This window comes from Bidens hawaiensis, unplaced genomic scaffold, assembly GCF_021521415.1.
Source record: "Bidens hawaiensis isolate Kalapana, Puna unplaced genomic scaffold, B.hawaiensis_p1.1 tig00062332_1, whole genome shotgun sequence".
In the NCBI taxonomy this organism is placed as follows: domain Eukaryota; kingdom Viridiplantae; phylum Streptophyta; class Magnoliopsida; order Asterales; family Asteraceae; genus Bidens; species Bidens hawaiensis.
The window spans coordinates 39,678-60,324 of NW_027506508.1; the positions used below are offsets into that span (position 1 = coordinate 39,678).

Below are 20,647 nucleotides of genomic sequence, written 5' to 3' on the forward strand. Positions count from 1 at the left end.
AAAACGCGGTTAAAAAAAAACTCAAAACGCCGGAGGGGGGGGGGCGGTGTACCCCCGACGTTATACTCCACAACGCCGCCTACAACGTTGGACTACGGATGGTCTTAGAAAATCCAAACGTGGACCCAACCCTATGCATAGGGTAATTGGACATACCCAAACCGGTTCGGGTTGTAAACCGGACCGGTTTTTTTAAGCATTTTTGAAAACCGGTTTGGGGACAAAACGGTTCAGTTTGGGAACCGGTTTCAGTGAGTAAGAACCCGGACTGGTCTGAACCGGTTTGGGTTGGGTCTGAACCGGTTCGGTTTTAAACCTGTTTTTTTTTTTTTTTTTTTCTGGACTGACCTGCACTGCTGCAGCAGTGTATTTCTGTTGGGCCTGTTCTCTTAAATATAAAGTCTGGATTAGGGGGCTGCCAAACTCAAGTCCAGTTCCAGTTCATTATATTGCATTATTGGTCTTACATTCATTTATTTCAATAGAAAGAAGATTTAATAAAACCATGAAGCATGTTCCAGAAATAAACAAAAGAGTAAAAAAATGCAGAAACAGAAACAAAACAAAATGAAAAACTAAAAATGTATGTGTTCATTCATTGATCGATTACCGACGTTCGTTACTCGACACTAAAACGCTTACATGATAAAACCATAAATCTTCATTCGTTGCTTTTAAACCGTCTTGTACCGGCAAATTTATAATGTGTGCAACTAATCGACTATGAAAAAATTTACCGTTACAAATCAGTTTATATTTAAATTGAAGTTGTTTTAAAGCACTCGTATTATTCGACGCATTATCAAAGGAAACTGATAGTATTTTTTTCCAACTTAAACGTTTTAATCACTTTGTCTATTATATAAAACAAATTTTCACCAGTGTGAGGATAATCAAACAGTTCAAATGCAATGGTACGTTTCATCATCCGCCACGTTTCGGGTTCTACCCAATGAGCAGTGACACAAATGTACGAGTCCGGTGAACCATGTGGAGCCGACCAAGTGTCACTAGTTAAGTTAACACCGGTTTGTAAGTTTTGAAAACATAATATTGTTTCATTTTTTGCACTTTGCCACAATTTTAAACAGTCTCTTCTAAGGGTAGCACGACTTACGTGTTGATAACGCGGTTGAAGAGTTGTTTGAATAAGCTGGGTCAAACGCGTGTTGTCAAAGTGATTGAATGACAAACCTTCTTGAATCACGAAACGTGCAAATTGGTCCCGACACGTTTCCATGTTGAAAGCCCATAAGGCTCCATCCGTTGCCACCGAAGCTTGGCCTTCACCCGGTTGGTTTTTTAACGCCTTGCAATACCTCTTTCCAACGTGGTTTTTCAAAGTTGTGTTGTTGTCTTGGCTAAAAAATTTACCGCAAAACTTGCACCGCGCCTTCATATATATACCCTTTATACCCTTTAATGACACGTAATTCGATATCGGATGACCGCTTGCCATTTGACACAAGTCAAAATTACGCCATATTTCCGGGTTGATGAATTTGAACAACTACGTCGGTTACACCAACATTGAATTGAGTTGGAGCACTTGAAGTAGCCATTTGAAAGTGAATAAATAGTTTGAACCGGTTTAAGACCCGGTTTTCAGTTAAACCGGTTTCGGTTTCAACCCGGTTTCAAAACCGGTTTTTAACCCGGTTTGTTAAGCAAAAATGCGAACCGACACCCAAACCTGCGGGTTGGGTCGGTTTGAGTCAAGTTTTTTTGTACACCAATTTGTCCTTGTGGAGATTGAGATTGGGCCGTGAATAAGGCCAGGCCTAGTAAAAGCCCAAAGCAAACCCTGTATTTTTGTAGCGCAAGCAAAGCAAAGAACGTGAATCCGGAGAACGTAAAACAAGAACACATCCATTCCATTCCATTCCATTCCATTCAGGTAAGATCTACAATTCTTCAATCATTTTATTTTATTAACAGCACTATCGGAAACCCTAGCTGGTCAAAGTAAGGCCAATTCATCATCATATCTTCATATTCATTACCCTACTTTTCATTTTAAGATTAACAATTGAACGACTCCTATACCAATTCTTATTATTCAATGTTGTTTTATAATAAATCTGTATGCTATGCTTCTGTTAGGTGTAGAATATAGTATATGTTAGTTTTCTAACCCTAAATCAGATTTTTAATATACATGGTACATGAGAGATGGATTATGATATTATTAGTAACATTATATGAGCTAAGGGTTTTTCTAAATTGATTGTTTTATTCTACCAGGCCCTAAAGCCATATGCCATAATTAATTAATCTTATTAGTGTTTGGAGATTTGTACATTTCACTTTGTTTCATTACTGCTTTTAAAATGTTTCATCTTACACCTTTAGAAAAAGAATCAACAAGCGAGAGGGAAAATACTGCTTTTTATTTTAAACAAATGCATAGTTATTTGAACTTTGCTGCGAATTAGGTGTAAAAAGTTATGTACTTTTCAGTTATCAGATAGTGAAGTGACAAAACAACATGAGTTTATGTAAACTTTAAAACACATCACGAAGGGATCTTGAACAGATATTCGGAGAACAGTAAAAACAAGTATGACTAAGGCAAATAGAGTAAATGCATGGTGATTTTGCATCATCTTATGACTGAGATGCTTTGTTTATGATAGATGTCAACCGCTTGGACAAGTATGAGCTATGGAATCATACATAAGGATGTAAATGAGAATTAGGAGATTTCTGTTTGGAGTTGGAGTTTTATAAATATAATTGGACCCCAAAATTTGTTTCCAAAATGTATAGCTGTGCAGCAAATTGGCGCTTTTGAGCTATTTTAAAGGATTTCGGGATTTTTATTTCAAATATTTTAGCTTTGGAACCTCATGGACTGCATAGGGCTTGGAGCTTGTGATGCGCAGCTCTTCATGAGGAGTGCTTTTTTGGTTTGATTTATGGTTTTGATTTAATTCAGTTTTGTTGATTGTTAGTTACTGCATGGAAGTAAAAAATGTATATAAGGCACCCCACAAGCATTCAACAACTAGGAAACATTACTTTTTTCTTTTTGGTGAGTTTTGATTTTGTTTTTTGTTGCAGTTTTGGACTAGTTTGCTGAGCCTTCCCTTTGGAACTGAAAATGAGTAGCCGCTTTTCACGCATGATTTATGTTGGGAACCTGCCTTTGGATATAAGAGAAAGAGAAGTCGAAGATCTTTTCTATAAGGTTGGTTTCATTTGTCTTCTTTTTTTTAAAAAATCTTTATATGTGTTTTCCAAGTTGATATCTAAGCTTAGTTTGTTTAAAGTCTTCCATTAGAGTTAATATTTGAATATGGCAGATGTTGAAAATCAATATTCAAATAATAGTTTGTTTAAGACTTGCTGACCTAGTTAAAATTCGAACTGGAAGAGTGTTGTCTTAGCATTTGAACCACCATAGTTAAAGCTGGATATTATGTTTATTTTGTTAAAAGCTGGTTTCCGCTTCATGCAGTATGGACGCATCTTGGACATAGAATTGAAAGTTCCACCTCGTCCTCCTTGTTATTGCTTTGTGGAGGTAATTTTCTAATTTTGAATTTCATTTTCTCAATTTTTTTGCTTGTATAAAATACTGTAGATTTGACTTTTCTCGATGTTATATAAATTGCAGTTCGCAAATGCACGAGACGCTGAAGATGCAATCAGGGGTCGCGATGGCTATAATTTTGATGGTTGCCGCTTGAGGGTAATACAGAATATTAATTAGTTTATAACTTTTGATCAAATATGTTTTCTAAAAGTTTAAAAACCATTGATATGCTCTTTTCTGCAGGTTGAGCTTGCTCATGGTGGCCGTGGACAATCATCGTCTGGTGATGGCCGCGGAAGTGGTGGCGGTCGGGGTCGTGGTGGTGGAGGCGGTGGCCGTTATGGCATTTCACAACGTTCCGAGTATCGAGGTATGATCTTATATGTTAAATTGTTAGTTAATAATAAACTTTAGAGGTGGCAACATGTGGGCCAGTCAGGTTGGGTAATCGATCAATATGGGTTCAGTTCAAAACAATATATATATATATGTCCTGGTCAAAGGGCATCAGTCTGATTGATCAACATTTTCCGAATTTTGTAAATAAATGTTTTAGTGATGATTAAAGTTTTCTTATTAAAATAATATATTCTTCCAATCTTATGCTTTCTGTGTGCAGTTATTGTTCGAGGACTACCATCATCTGCTTCTTGGCAGGATCTTAAGGTAACATGTCTTATCCATAGTTTATATTATATTCCTGCACTATCAATAACTGGGATAAATTTTTTGTTTCAGGATCACATGCGTAAGGCTGGTGATGTATGTTTTGCTGAAGTTTCTCGTGATAGCAAAGGTATTTATTATCACGACTCGGTTTTTTTTCAAAAACCTTCTAACTCATTTTCTTTAATATAGTTGGGCTATTGTTGAATCAATCTAGCTTTTGTAATCATATATGATACAGTAGTTAATAAATCTTTGGATAAAAGTTGTTTTTGGTCAACTCAATCTGACTTAATCCGTACAAAATCACTAAACTTGTCTCGATCTGATACTGAAACCAGTCAATCCTCATGACCTACCCATAATAGTACCTTTATGTTTTACATTTTATTTTCCATGAAAATCTAATTCTAACCAAAAGTTCATATCTAGGGACATTTGGTCTTGTTGACTATACCAACTATGATGACATGAAATATGCTGTAAGTTTGTAGAATTCTGGTTTGAATAGCTATAGCAAATTTTATGTATTTGACTAATTGTATGGTTCGTTCAATTGTTTTTTGTTGCTTAGATAAGGAAGCTTGATGACACTGAGTTTAGAAATCCATGGACAAGAACTTATATTCAGGTACTTTTTGTTCTTTTTTAAGCTTTGCATTGTGTGAACTATGTACATGATTAATGGATTAATTTTGATACAAGGGTTTACCTAAAATAATAATCTATGCATTTGTACCAAAATATTATTGAGGGTTTATTCATTATAAATATTGACTCTCAATTTCAATCTTTTTGAGATAAGAACCAAACGTATTGGTGCAGGTAAGGAAGTATGACAGGAGTCCTTCTAGGAGTCCAAGTAGGAGCCGGAGCAGAAGCCGGAGCCGGAGCAGAAGTCGGAGCCGTAGCAGGAGCAGGAGCAGAAGCAAAAGGTATGAACATAAATTTTTTTAGGTTATTTTGTTTTTTTATTGAGTTTGAAAGTTGTTTTTTTTCTTAAAGCAAATCCTTGGCGCGACCAGGGTCAAAATCGCCACCAAAATCTAGATCAGCATCTCCTGTGAAGCCGCCTAGGTATTGTAATTTTGCCTACACACATATGCATATGCATTTTATTTGTATCCTGTGTAGTTGTGGTAATTTGACCCATTTACTGTAATCAGTTAATCTAAATAACTCACCTGAAGGAATCTATATAATCAACAATTTTGTAGATCACTTTACTAGAACTGGAACTTGTTTTTGTTATAATGTAGTTCTTATGATCATATTTGACACGATATTTTATTCATATACTTTAAATGATAGCTGATCTCGTGTTTGCGGGCCGGGACAGCCTGATCCGTTACTCCCTCTCACCTTTTTTTCACTTCTAGTTTACTGTTTCTAACAGCCCCCCTTTCTTCAACTTTTGCAGAGCTAGATCCAGGTCAAGGTCTAGATCAAGGTCAAAGTCAAAGTCAGAATCTCCACGCAAGGTATAAGGAGTCTCATGTCTATGAACATGTTTTGGTGTGTACTAATTTGCTTCTATTTGCATCTAATTCTATTTTTGTTATGTTGTTTCAGGAGCAAAGTCCTTAAGCCAATGACAAACTATCTATCTGTGTTTTGGCAGTCTTTATTGGAATTGATATGTTTTAGCAGCTAGCTATTTGGTGACTGATAATTAGATGGCTGAATCTCTAGACTCTTTGTTTGTTTGTGAAACTGTCTGTCTGTTTGTTTGTTTGTTTGTTTGTGATACTTGAGAGAGAAACTTCTACTTTCATTTCAGTTGGACTCAGTTTTATGTAATCCTGACTTTTGCTTGATTAAGCTGCTCTTAGATTTACTTATTTTTGTGTATTTTTAAGATTTTTTTTTGTGTCAAACAAGGGTTCGGGTATAATTATTCTGAACTGATATCTGATTTGTACCCGTGGGTGCACCCGGGTTGGGTCTTGAACCGGGGTTTTTGCCCACCTCTATGTAACAAGGTGTTTTGAGCTGGCTAAAATAATAGCGAAAAAAGTTATTTAGACAAATAAGAATAAAAAAGTGGTTTTCAGTTATGTAACTAAAACTTGTAATTTATACTTTAAAAAATGTTAAGTTTTGTTTTTTTTATTAACTGTTTGTTTTTTATTTGTAATTAAAACTGTTGCTATCTTTAAAGATGGGCTATTTTTTTGAAGAGGTAAGGTCGTAACTGGTTAAAAAGCTGCAATGTTATAAGAGGCAGTAATGACTCATCATCGATTTGATGGAGGAGTTCTAACGACGAAAAAGTTAAAAACACTATTCAAAGATGAGGTCCTCTCTTAGGAATATTATTTTTGACTTGGGGAATTTATTTATAGGAAGAGGCCAAGGAAGAGAGTGATGATGATATGGGATTCAGTTTGTTTGATTAGGGAGGCTTCTTTCACAACCATACTTGTTTTGTTTTTCTTGTATTTGAGATTTTGTTATTGGACTTGTGATTTTCACACAGTTTTTTTATGGAACAAAGTGATTGATATCTTTGATTTTGGTCCTTAGTCCTTGCATTATTTATATATTCTTGTTTGACGTTGATGAATGAATATAATGTTAACCATTGCTTTTTACAACTTAAACTCAATTAAAGCCTTTTCTTTTTCATGATAGTTTCTTAGTCTAGCTAGGTATATGGTTGTTAAATGACTTAGTTGATCAAAGCTCGCTTGATTTTTTTTGGCTATGTGTTGGTTGCCTGAGCTTTAGATTCCTTGTTAAAGTTCAAATTGCATCCAATATGTTTGAGGGTGTGTTATTTTTTCGGTTTCTGGAATTGGTAATATTATGTTTGGCGTGTGCTGAGCCTTTCATGAGTTGCCTAAAATCTTCTCATTACAGAATTGAGTTGTGTCTAATCAAACTATGGTCTCGGTTAATTAAGGAACTTTGTCTTGAGCGAAATAGATTGTTGAGCAGTGTAAATGAGTTGTGAGCTACTCAAATTCGCCTTGTTAAAATGCTTAAATCAAGTAGATCATATTGATCTTCGTTGATAATAGAACTCGGTTAGAGCTTTGTGTATCAAGTTTGACTAAAAGTCGGTTGTTTTGGTAACTACAGTAATCTCTTTTATAATAAAATAAATATATACTATTATCGGTTACAGTACATTTTTAATTGTTATATTTTTAGTCCCTCAACTTTTAAGTTATATTAAACTAGCCCCTTCAAAGTTCTAAAATGTTTCAAGCTGATCCCAAACATTATTTTTTGTTAAACTTTGTTTAATTTTGCTCTATAATGTATTCATGGTTTTAATATGTTCCCTAATTTGTTATTATATATGTATATTTAAGTTACTAATCTTTTTATTGACCATCATACAAAGTTTTTTTATTAGTATGTCATTATGATATGTTTATTTCATTTAAGTCGTGCTGTTAAAATGAAGGTGTTTTCACAATAAAATATATAAGTTTCGTTTAAACGAAATTGTGTTTGCAATAGAATATAATTTTTTTTATTGTAAGTTATATGGTGAGTGCAGTACCACGTTGATAATTTAACGAGCCGAACTAATACAAAGCATTTTTTATACTTAGATAACTAATTTTTTTATCGAGGTGATAGTCATTATGATTATGTTTGTATATTTGCATTTAAAAACTCGATCTCGTTACCAAGTTCCTCGCGCAACGCGCGCGAAGGGAACGCTAGCTATATATTAAAGGAAAAGGTCATCAACACTGTATCAATCTACAATACTCAACTTTTTGATATAGTAAACTTATCTACGTATCAAATTTAGTCCTTTACTTTATAACGTGTGTGTTCACGTTACGTTAGAGGTGCACAAAATAACCGGTTCCGGACCCGACTCGGTGGAACCGACCCGGAACCGGTTCCTACCCATACCCTACCCAAGGTTAGGACCATGTGTAGGATTTCTCCTCGGAGCCGTAGCCGGAACCGGAACCGACCCGGAACCGGTGAAAAAAACCCGAAAAAAAAACCAGAGGAACCGGTCAAAACCCGACCCGGAATGTAACACCCCGACCAAAGGCGGATTATACATCGGGGCGCCACATATTGTTTCATTACTCGTGACACTATTGGGTGTCAATATTTAATAAATACATTCATTCACGCACGCGCAACGTAAACACAAGATATAAATAAACCAACATAAATCAATATATTATAAATCATAATATTCGAACAGCAATAACTTGTCTTGATACATTTTAATCTAGGTCCAAAAGTAAAAACGTCCTATGTGTCCACAAGCTCCAAAACAGCTACTGCAAACCTGAACATGTGTTAAAATAAACGTCAAACACTTGCGTGTTGGTGAGAAATCAAGTTTAATACAATACATAGATAACAATAATTCTGCGCGCAACACGTGTATGTCTGGTGTTTAACAAGGGTGCAATCAGATTGTGATCAAGCCTAGATAGATCATAGCTCATAGTTCATAGTTCAATCCGTGCTCCCAATTGAGCACAAAAACGAGAAAACATCTGTGCAAGTGTAAACAAAGAAAACCGTAAACGATAGGTCTCCCGTGTTCATCTAATGGATCCATGAAAACTGCGGAATAGGCCGAACAAAGCGGTTAATGATACACACATACAAATAAACAGCCAAGTAAACGTCCTCAACACATGGGATACTGCGCGACTAAAGCTCATAAACAAGTTTAAGACTCTAAGTTTGTATGAACACATGAACATCCCAAAACATTAAAAGCAAAAAGGGATTAGGTACGAGATTACTCACTTGATAATCGGTGCGGTGTAAGATAAAGCAAGAACCAACTTTAAACAAGCACAAGTTAACCTATAATTAAAGATTATTGTTTTAACGATCTGTTTTAAGTCTTGATATAAGTTAGCATAATTAAATTATTATATATAATATATATATTACCGGAACAACAGGACAGAACAGGGAGGAAGACGGAGGCAGAGAGGGAGGCGGCAGAGAGCAAGGAAAACAGGAGAGATTAAGTGTTTGTGTGTGTAGTGTTAGGAAAAATAATACTATTATTTATAGAGAAACCCTAGGAGACACAATCCCTAGAAAAGGGGAAAAGATCTCAAAAAGCAAAAGATTTCAAAAGCAAAAGATATCAAAAGATATGGCAGCAGGGAAAAAGAGAAAAAGGCTGACAGGGAACAGTAAAAAGGCATGGGCGGTTCAGAAAAAGGTACTGGTCAAGCATGGAAAAAGCAGATCTCCAAAGATAATGTCAATCACTTTTTCTGCCAACCAATGGGGTTGGTGCGCATGCTGCGCCGAAAGTAACTTTTCAGACATAAAGCAGATTAGGTCAACAGCACAAAAGATAAGACAACACAAAAGCAATGGCTAGATTAAACAGAAGAAAACTCAAAGGGTTTAGCGCGAGAAGGCTGGAGCGCGAAGGCAGACACAGAAGGTCAAGAGAGCGCGAGCGCGAAGGCAGACAGAACCAACCTTAACGCGTCGCGGAAAGAACTACATTTCTAAGCGCGCCGCGGGAAGAATCACATTTCTTAGCGCGCCGCGGGAGGAACTAAAATTCCTAGCGCGCCGCGGGAAGAACTATAATTCTTCGCGCGTCGAGGGATGAACTACGATTCTTAGCGCGCTGCGAGAAGAACTACAAATCCTTAGCGCGTCGCGGGAAGAACTACCGTTCTTAGCGCGCTGCGAGAAGAATTACAATTCTTAGCGCGCTGCGAGAAGAGTTCGTCTCGCGAATCGCTGTAACAGGTGGTCTTCACGCAGGATTCCTTGTAAGGGGTCTGGCGCGTGGAGCTGCGCAGACAACCTTAGGCGGGAAGGAACAAAGGACAAGCAAAGAGTTAGAAGAAAAAGAGGGAAACAAGGCGTAAGGGCGGGACGGCGACAAGAGGGAAAAGAAGGCGGAAAGAGAGAAGGAGAGGGACGGGACGGCGGAAAGAAAGAGAGAGAAAGAGGCGGGAAGGAAAATATATATTATTAAAAGTAAAGTATAAATAAATACTAAATCATAAAAGAAAGAGATCGGGTCAGAGAAACGGGTACCTGGGTCGGGTCGGATCGGGGCAGATGTCACAGTCTCCCCTACTTTAAGAAATTTCGTCCCGAAATTTATCTCGAAGTAGGTTGCGCAGAGAACAGGTGCGGGTACTTGATCTTCATTTGATCTTCCCTTTCCCATGTAAACTCGGCTCCGCGCTTGGACTCCCAGCGAACTTTCACGATAGGGATACGACTGCGCTTGGTTTGCTTTACCTCGCGATCCATAATCTCAACAGGCTTCTCAACGAAATGCATAGTTTCATCAACTTGAACTTCATCAAGTGGAATGTGAAGGTTCTCGTCGGCTAAACACTTCTTGAGATTGGATACATGGAACGTTGGATGCACATTACTGAGCGCGGGCGGCAGGTCAAGTCTGTAGGCAACTTTTCCCACACGCGCGAGAATCTTGAATGGTCCAACATATCGAGGAGCAAGCTTACCTTTCTTCCCAAAGCGGACAACACCTTTCCAAGGCGACACTTTGAGGAGAACAAGATCACCAACTTGAAATTCGAGAGGCTTCCGCCTACGATCTGCGTAACTCTTCTGTCGGCTTCTGGCAGTCAGCAGATGATCACGGATCTTGGCGATTTTATCGGTTATCTCTTGAACAAGTTCGGGTCCTGTGATTTGAGCTTCTCCCACTTCGTTCCAACAAATCGGGGAGCGGCACTTACGACCGTAAAGTGCTTCAAATGGGGCCATACCGATACTGGAATGATAGCTGTTATTATAAGAGAACTCGATCAAAGGCAGGTGCGAATCCCAATTACCTCCAAAATCAAGAACACAAGATCGGAGCATATCCTCAAGAGTTTGAATAGTTCGCTCAGACTGACCGTCAGTCTGAGGATGATATGCCGTACTCATGTCCAAGCGAGTTCCTAGCGCAGATTGGAGAGATTTCCAAAAGCGAGATATAAAACGGCCATCGCGATCGGATATGATGCTCAAAGGAGTACCATGGCGGCAGACAATTTCCTTGACATAAAGCTGCGCGAGTTGCTCAACACGGTAGTTTTCACGAATGGGCAGAAAGTGAGCAGACTTAGTCAAACGATCCACTATTACCCAAATGCTATCATGTTTGCTTGCTGTCAAAGGTAACTTGGTAATAAAGTCCATCGCTACACATTCCCATTTCCACGTAGGAATTTCAGGTTGTTCGAGCAAACCAGATGGGCGTTGGTGTTCAGCTTTCACTTTAGAACAAGTCAGACATTTAGCTACGAACACAGCAATATCCTTCTTCATACCGGGCCACCAATAAGTAATGCGCAAATCCTTGTACATCTTATCAGCGCCGGGATGAATAGAATACCGAGATTTATGCGCTTCACTCAGGATATCAGCGCGAAGATTCTCATCAAAGGGAATCCAGATGCGATTAAGATAGCAGAGAATTCCACTCAGATTAGGGACAAAGTGCGCTTCCGCGCCACACGCTAACTCGGCGCGAAGGTTACCATTACTGATGGATGCGCGCTGCGCGTCACGAATGCGCGATTCAAGGTTGCTTTGGATCGGCGCGAAGTGAAGCTGGGTGCGCGGCAAGATACAGTTAAGCTGGCAGGGTTTTCGGCTGAGCGCATCGGCTACCACATTAGCCTTACCAGGATGATACCGGATCTCACAATCGTAATCGCTGATGAGTTCGTTCCATCGGCGTTGCCTCATGTTAAGTTCCTTTTGATCAAAGATATGCTGAAGGCTTTTATGGTCAGTGTAGAGGATACACTTAGTACCATAAAGGTAGTGTCTCCAGATCTTCAAGGCAAAAACAACTGCACCAAGTTCGAGGTCGTGAGTTGTATAATTCTTTTCATGAACCTTAAGTTGCCTTGATGCGTAAGCGATAACCTTGCCTCGTTGCATAAGAACACAACCGAGACCTTGGTTGGATGCATCGCAATACACGACAAAATCTTCATTACCCTCAGGTAGCGCAAGGACAGGAGCTTCACACAACAAACGCTTGAGCGTTAGAAAGGCTTCTTCTTGCTTCGAGCCCCAAATATACGGTTGACCTTTGTGCGTTAGAGCTGTTAAAGGCAATGCGATCTTCGAGAAGTTCGAAATGAAGCGCCGGTAATAACCAGCTAAGCCCAGAAAGGAACGGATTTCGGTAGGAGTGGATGGCGTAATCCAGTTCTTGATTGCTTCAATTTTGGATGGGTCGACATGGATACCCATCTTGTTAACAACATGGCCAAGAAACTGTACTTCATCCGACCAAAATTCACACTTGGAGAGCTTAGCATAAAGCTGCTCGGTTCGAAGCTTTTGCAACACCAACCGAAGATGTTGCTCATGCTCGGCCTTGGTCTTAGAATAAATCAGAACGTCATCGATAAACACAATCACGAATTTATCCAAGAAAGGCCTACACACCCGATTCATTAGATCCATGAAAACGGCGGGTGCGTTGGTTAAACCGAAGGACATGACCAAGAATTCAAAATGGCCATAACGAGTTCGAAAAGCAGTCTTCGGAACATCTTCATCGCGGATGCGCAACTGGTGATAACCAGAGCGGAGATCAATCTTCGAGAAACAAGAGGCACCTTGGAGTTGATCAAAGAGGTCGTCAATACGCGGTAAGGGATACCGGTTTTTAATGGTGAGTTTGTTCAACTCGCGGTAATCAATACACATGCGAAACGATCCATCTTTCTTTTTAACGAACAACACCGGAGCACCCCAGGGCGAAGAGCTAGGGCGAATGAATCCTTTAGCAGTCAACTCTTGAAGTTGGCTTGCCAATTCTTGCATCTCAGCGGGCGCAAGACGGTAAGGAGATTTAGCTACGGGGGAAGCACCAGGGACAAGATCAATACGGAACTCGACTTCACGAGCGGGAGGGATACCAGGAAGATCATCAGGAAAAACTTCAGGGAAATCACGCACAACAGGGATATCGCGAAGCTTCTTCTTTCCTTCAGCAGGTTTAACCACATGGGCTAAAAATGCAATACACTTCTTCCGCATGAGTCTTTGGGCTTCGGCGCAAGACATAAGTTTAAGACCGCGGGAGGGTTTTTCGCCGTAGATGTGAAGATCACCGTTTTCTCGAGGAATGCGAATCAACTTCTTGGCGCAAATAACTTCGGCGCGATTATTCGAGAGCCAGTCCATACCAATGATAACATCAAAGCTTCCAAGAGGCATGGGGATGAGGTCGATCAGAAAATCATTTTCGTTAAGGTTAAGCGTGCAATCTTTAATCACCGAGTTAATTAAAACAGTTTCACCGTTAGCCAATTCAACTGAAAAATCTTCTTTTAAATCGCTGCGCGGTCGCGCAAGCTTCTGCTCGAAGGCGCGAGAGATAAAACTTCGATCGGCGCCAGTATCAAAAAGTACAGAAGCATAAAATCCGTTAAGCAAAAATGTACCATTAACTACGTCATTATTCGCTTGCGCTTGGTGCGCGGTTATGTTAAAAGCTCGTCCACGCGTCACTTGGTTCGAAATCTGGTTCACCGGATTCGCTTGTGTGATTTGCACTTGTAGTCTCGGGCACGCGTTCCGGAAATGACTGGGATCACCGCAGTTAAAGCACGATCTGGGTCGTGGGTTTTGGTAGGTTGGTTGTGGGTTCTGCGGGTAGACTGGTGGTATTGGCGCAATTGGATTGGCGGGAAGGATTCTACAGAACTCAGCAGAGTGACCAACGCGGCCACATCGGTTACATTGACGACACGGGGTTTGGGTTGGGTGGTGAAGTCTACAGGTTGGGCAAAAGGGTTGATTTCCTGTGTAAGGTTTCTTAGGTGGCGGGGCAGGGAGTGCGGGATTGGTTAAGGCATAGTTGTGGACTACAGGAGGTGTTGGGTAGGCTGTCAGTGGGTTAGGCGCGTAAACTGGAGGTTGATAAATGGGTTGCTGGACAATGGGCGGGTTGGTAAGCGCATAGGCCTTGCGCCTGCGCTTGAGGTTGTTACGGTTTGAGGGTTCAGGTTTGGTTTCTGTTGGTTCAGGGGCAGTCTTGGTGAGTTTGGTCTTCTCAGCTCCCCGCAGGAACAGGGTTCCTGCTCTGACATGGTTGTCGCTGAGCACAGCGGCCAACTCGATGGCGTCAGAGAGGGTTGCTGGGTTTCTGGCCCATACAGAATCTTGAATTTCCATGGGGAGACCCCCAAGGAATTTCTCGATTGCTCGGCGTGAAGGGGTAACAAGGTGAGGGACCAGTAAGCTTAGCTCGTGGAAGCGCGTCGCGTACTCGCGCGCTTCTCCACTGTATTGCTTCAGGTTCCAAAATTCTTCCTCCAGGCGCTTTACTTCGTTGGGAGGGCAGAATTCTCGCGTCAAGAGATCCTTAAATTCCTCCCAGAGTATGCTGGAAGCAGCTTCTGCGCCACGCGCATGGGCTACTCCATTCCACCATGTAAGCGCTCTGGATTCCAGGACACTGGAGGCATATAGGGTTCGTCTGTCATGAGGGCATTGGGTATGGAGGAAAGTGTTTTCAATCTTTTCGAGCCATTGGAGCATCACGGTGGCTCCTTCAAGACCTGTGAACTTTGGAGGGTTACCCGCGTTAAAGGACTTAATGTTATAACTGGAGGTATTGTTTTGGCTCAAGGCTTGGGCTATCGCGGCGGTCATTTCCTGGGAACGTTGCTGTCTACGCATGCGCGAGGCTTCTCTTCTCTGAAATCGGCGAGATAGCGGAGGCATTCTATAAAAGTTTTAATTTTAGTTAATATCTTGGTTTTAGCGCAAAGTTTTAATCTTATAAAGCTTGGTTTCACGGAGTTAGATACTATCAAAAGTTAAAGTAAAATAAATGACCCTAAATGCAGACTTAATAAAGGTAACAAATTCCGAATCAAGAATCGACAATTCATGTATCACCATGACTTTCCGAATTCCCAATTTAAAATATACGAGCAAACGAGTATTGGAGATTGACGATTCATGTATCACCATGACTTTTCAATCTTCAATATAAAACATACAAGAAAATGAGTATTGGAGGTTGACAATTCATGTATCACCATGACTTTTCAAGTCTCCAACCTCAGAACATAATCGTAAATGGAATTTGAAAATCAACTATTCATGTATCACCATGACTTTTCGGATTTTCAAACCCAACAAACGAATATGTAAGAAAAATCAATAAAAATCGAAATTCAACAAAAATCGAAATATCGCGGAATAAAACATAAAATCATATACTGCGCAAGCGCGAGCATATTCATAAATAACGAGTAATTAACAATAAGCGCGCAAACATGAGATTTCTCTCATGCGCGAGAAGGGACTCTTAGGTATTCTAGGCCGTTACGTCTAACCACCTATCCTAAAGTCAACGAGCTCTGATACCAATCTGTAACACCCCGACCAAAGGCGGATTATACATCGGGGCGCCACATATTGTTTCATTACTCGTGACACTATTGGGTGTCAATATTTAATAAATACATTCATTCACGCACGCGCAACGTAAACACAAGATATAAATAAACCAACATAAATCAATATATTATAAATCATAATATTCGAACAGCAATAACTTGTCTTGATACATTTTAATCTAGGTCCAAAAGTAAAAACGTCCTATGTGTCCACAAGCTCCAAAACAGCTACTGCAAACCTGAACATGTGTTAAAATAAACGTCAAACACTTGCGTGTTGGTGAGAAATCAAGTTTAATACAATACATAGATAACAATAATTCTGCGCGCAACACGTGTATGTCTGGTGTTTAACAAGGGTGCAATCAGATTGTGATCAAGCCTAGATAGATCATAGCTCATAGTTCATAGTTCAATCCGTGCTCCCAATTGAGCACAAAAACGAGAAAACATCTGTGCAAGTGTAAACAAAGAAAACCGTAAACGATAGGTCTCCCGTGTTCATCTAATGGATCCATGAAAACTGCGGAATAGGCCGAACAAAGCGGTTAATGATACACACATACAAATAAACAGCCAAGTAAACGTCCTCAACACATGGGATACTGCGCGACTAAAGCTCATAAACAAGTTTAAGACTCTAAGTTTGTATGAACACATGAACATCCCAAAACATTAAAAGCAAAAAGGGATTAGGTACGAGATTACTCACTTGATAATCGGTGCGGTGTAAGATAAAGCAAGAACCAACTTTAAACAAGCACAAGTTAACCTATAATTAAAGATTATTGTTTTAACGATCTGTTTTAAGTCTTGATATAAGTTAGCATAATTAAATTATTATATATAATATATATATTACCGGAACAGCAGGACAGAACAGGGAGGAAGACGGAGGCAGAGAGGGAGGCGGCAGAGAGCAAGGAAAACAGGAGAGATTAAGTGTTTGTGTGTGTAGTGTTAGGAAAAATAATACTATTATTTATAGAGAAACCCTAGGAGACACAATCCCTAGAAAAGGGGAAAAGATCTCAAAAAGCAAAAGATTCCAAAAGCAAAAGATATCAAAAGATATGGCAGCAGGGAAAAAGAGAAAAAGGCTGACAGGGAACAGTAAAAAGGCATGGGCGGTTCAGAAAAAGGTACTGGTCAAGCATGGAAAAAGCAGATCTCCAAAGATAATGTCAGTCACTTTTTCTGCCAACCAATGGGGTTGGTGCGCATGCTGCGCCGAAAGTAACTTTTCAGACATAAAGCAGATTAGGTCAACAGCACAAAAGATAAGACAACACAAAAGCAACGGCTAGATTAAACAGAAGAAAACTCAAAGGGTTTAGCGCGAGAAGGCTGGAGCGCGAAGGCAGACACAGAAGGTCAAGAGAGCGCGAGCGCGAAGGCAGACAGAACCAACCTTAACGCGTCGCGGAAAGAACTACATTTCTAAGCGCGCCGCGGGAAGAATCACATTTCTTAGCGCGCCGCGGGAGGAACTAAAATTCCTAGCGCGCCGCGGGAAGAACTATAATTCTTCGCGCGTCGAGGGATGAACTACGATTCTTAGCGCGCTGCGAGAAGAACTACAAATCCTTAGCGCGTCGCGGGAAGAACTACCGTTCTTAGCGCGCTGCGAGAAGAATTACAATTCTTAGCGCGCTGCGAGAAGAGTTCGTCTCGCGAATCGCTGTAACAGGTGGTCTTCACGCAGGATTCCTTGTAAGGGGTCTGGCGCGTGGAGCTGCGCAGACAACCTTAGGCGGGAAGGAACAAAGGACAAGCAAAGAGTTAGAAGAAAAAGAGGGAAACAAGGCGTAAGGGCGGGACGGCGACAAGAGGGAAAAGAAGGCGGAAAGAGAGAAGGAGAGGGACGGGACGGCGGAAAGAAAGAGAGAGAAAGAGGCGGGAAGGAAAATATATATTATTAAAAGTAAAGTATAAATAAATACTAAATCATAAAAGAAAGAGATCGGGTCAGAGAAACGGGTACCTGGGTCGGGTCGGATCGGGGCAGATGTCACACGGAATCGGTCAAAACCCGGTCAAATACCCGACTATACCCGGAACCAGTTCCTACCCGAACCTGGTTTGACTTTTGTTGACCATACCCGGAACCGGTTCCTACCCGGTTCCGGGTTTTTTGAATACCCGATTTTGTGCACGTCTACGTTACGTTGCGTTTATAACTTTAACGATTTTGTCAAATACGCTAAGTATTTTATGATTTAACGATAGCTTTTTTTACATTTGTTTTTTTCACATGAACTAACCACGACACAAGAATCTTCAAATTTAGCTCTGTTGCGTAATTTATCGCGCAACGCGTGTGGGAAACACCTAGCATATATTAAAGGAAACGTTGCTGCCACAGTAAATTCCAACATTTTACACTTTTAGTCCCTCCATTTTTAATTTATATTAGGTTAGCCTCCTTAAACTCCTAGACTGTTTTAATTTGATCTCAAGCATTCTCTTTTGTTAAACTTTGTTTAATTTTGCCCCATAAAGTATTAATGGTTTTGATATGTTCACTAGTTTGTTATTATATATGTGTATTTAAGTTACTGGTCTTTTTTAATGAACAACATACGAAATTTTTTTTCAGATTTCTTAATATGTCGTTACAACATGTTTATTTCATCTATGCCGCGCCCTTAAAACGAATGTGTTTTTACAATAAAGTATATAAGTTTCGTTGAAAACAAAATTGTGCTTGCAATATAATACTAATGTTCATTTGTATCAGGAAGTCACCACTCACCACTAGTGACAACGAAATTAGAGTGTTGGCAAATAATATAATTTTTTTATCAATCAATCATACCCGGTGAAGTCCCACCAACATCAAAGCTATAAGTAGGGTCTGGGGAGGGTGGGTTGTAGGCGCACCGTACCTCTATCCTAGGGATAGAGAGGTGGCTTCCAGATAGACCCTCAGCTCTAAAGTGTATATGTATGAAGCAATATAAATGAAATCAAAGTGCAACAGTAATATAAAAATATTAATAATACTAATAGTACCCTTAGCAATAATAATTCTAATACTATATATATGTAAAGAAAATACTATTATGGTGTGTGACCAAAAAAAGGAAATAGAAGCCCTAACGTATTCTTTTGTTAATAAAAATCCTTAACTTTAATTTTACTTCTCCAAGAATTCTTATCCTCCACCATGTCCTCGGAGAGGTTTAAGTCTATCAAATCATGTCTAATTCTCTCGTCCCAAGTCAATTTAGGTCGTCCTCTACCCCTCCTCCCCTCTATAGTAATGTTTTTTACGGATCTAACAGGATTCGTCTGCTATGTTCGCCACCCCTAATCTCTCCCGAAACACAACATTTGTAATTCGGTCTAACCTTGTGTGCCCACACATCCAACGTAACATTCTCATTTCCGCCACCTCCGTCTTCCGCACTTGTGCCTTCTTGATAGTCCAACAATCTGTTCAATATAACATTGCTGGTCTAACTGCAACCCTATAAAATTTTAGTGTAAGCTATATAGTGAGTGTAGTTTCACGTTGATATTGTAATGAGCCGAACTAATACAAACCATTTTTTTTATCCTTAGATACATTTTTTTCCCGAAGTGATAGTCATTATGATATGTTTGTGTATTTACATTTAAAAATTCGATCCTGTTACCAAGTTCCTCGCGAAACGTGTGAAGGGAACACACTAGTTATTACAATGCAAAATTGTGAGAATATATCGGTGGTGTTAAAGAGTATTTTTTTCACACTTCGAATTTCTGAATAGATTTATATGCTGCTAAGCATAGAATAGAGAATGCCGTAAGTTTAAAAATCAAAATCATTTAAGACAAAGCATTGTGGGGGCAACAAAGATGGGTTTTTGGGGTGATAATGAGCGCCCGGGGATTTGTAGCCGAGTGACGTTGAAGATTTTTTTTTATAATTTTAATCATTTGACTATTGGCAATGGTAAAAAAATTAACAAAAGTAATTAATATAAATACCTAACCAATTCAACCGTTTTCATCATTTCATGTACTAAGTCAACCCCCAAAAACTAATATCATCCAACTTCTTTTACCAAAATGGATTCAACAAATACTTATGACATGGTGGAATAATTTATTGGGATTAAGAAGACAGATCAGATCATACAAGAGATGGCGGAGCAAGATGGTGAGATGATGAATGCATTTCGGGCCGTAGCAAATAAATAGCTTCTGGTTCTACTAGTTCTCGGCCGCGCATATGACGATCGTATATCATTCGAGACCGTGTGGATGTGAACGATCGTTTGATGAAAGACTACATCAACGACACGCCTAGATTTGAGGACGCAAAGTTTGACCGCCATTTTCGGATGTTTAGACGTTTATTTTTGCGCATTGCGGAAGATTTTGAGCGGGAGTATACGTATTTTTTACAAAAATACGACGCAAAAGGATATTAGGATTCACTGCCATCCAAAAGTGTGTTTTAGCGCTAAACATCCTCACATACAAAAACATGACCGACATCAACGATGAGTATTTAAATATGACGGAGAAAACGACGTGAGACATGTTAGAGAATTTTGCATTGGTAAAATTTAATTTGTTTTAAATTAATAGTTTTTTTAACCTACTTGTTTTAATTAATTATTTTAAATTAATTTTTTTAACCTACTTGTTTTTAATTTAAATTGTTTTAGTTATTTATATAGGAATATACAATTATACGGTCCTCGTTATCTGAGGATTCCAACTACAAACAACCTAAGTCGCATATACGATGTACATGAAAGTAAACATTCTTTTCCCGACAAGATCAGAAGTATAAATTACATGCACTGGGATTGGGACAACTGCCCAACCACATGACAAGGTCAATACACTCGTGGTGACCATAGAGTACCAACGACTAGTCTTCAAGTCATTTGTTCACACGATATTTGGGTTAGGTCGACCTACTTTAGCTCTATCAGGTCCAACAACGACATAAACGTTCTCAATTAGTCGCCTATTACATCAACCGTAGCATATCGGTCTTACCGTTTTATGTCAACGGTACTTACTACCGTCACATTTACTATTTGGGAAATGAGATATATTA

The 20,647-nt window shown here is 39.5% G+C and overlaps 1 protein-coding gene across 4 annotated transcripts; it reads left to right on the plus strand.

Annotated features, from left to right (window-relative positions):
- Positions 1-2,276: 2,276 nt before the first annotated feature.
- LOC143618036 (serine/arginine-rich splicing factor SR34A-like) lies at positions 2,277-6,045 on the plus strand. Of its 4 annotated transcripts, none has more exons than XM_077090382.1 (13): positions 2,277-2,909; positions 3,064-3,190; positions 3,461-3,526; positions 3,620-3,694; positions 3,782-3,908; positions 4,158-4,204; positions 4,277-4,334; positions 4,637-4,686; positions 4,779-4,835; positions 5,030-5,139; positions 5,210-5,281; positions 5,631-5,685; positions 5,777-6,045. In XM_077090382.1, exons 2-13 carry the CDS (start codon positions 3,104-3,106, stop codon positions 5,789-5,791), a joined length of 819 nt encoding a protein of 272 aa, XP_076946497.1. In that variant the 5' UTR covers positions 2,277-2,909; positions 3,064-3,103; the 3' UTR covers positions 5,792-6,045. The 4 variants fall into 4 exon arrangements, 2 of the variants coding, with proteins under 2 accessions (XP_076946497.1, XP_076946496.1); XM_077090381.1 differs by having other exon boundaries at positions 2,278-2,909; positions 5,625-5,685; XR_013150940.1 differs by having other exon boundaries at positions 2,280-2,909; positions 5,192-5,281; positions 5,625-5,685.
- The last annotated feature ends 14,602 nt before the right edge of the window (positions 6,046-20,647 follow it).

Coding starts and splice junctions, on each gene's coding strand:
- LOC143618036 (XM_077090381.1), top strand. CDS start 3,104: ATGAGTAGCCGCTTTTCACGCATGATTTATGTTGGGAACCTGCCTTTG. Junction 3,695..3,781: donor TTGATGGTTGCCGCTTGAGG/GTAATACAGAAT, acceptor TCTTTTCTGCAG/GTTGAGCTTGCTCATGGTGG. Junction 3,909..4,157: donor ACAACGTTCCGAGTATCGAG/GTATGATCTTAT, acceptor TTCTGTGTGCAG/TTATTGTTCGAGGACTACCA.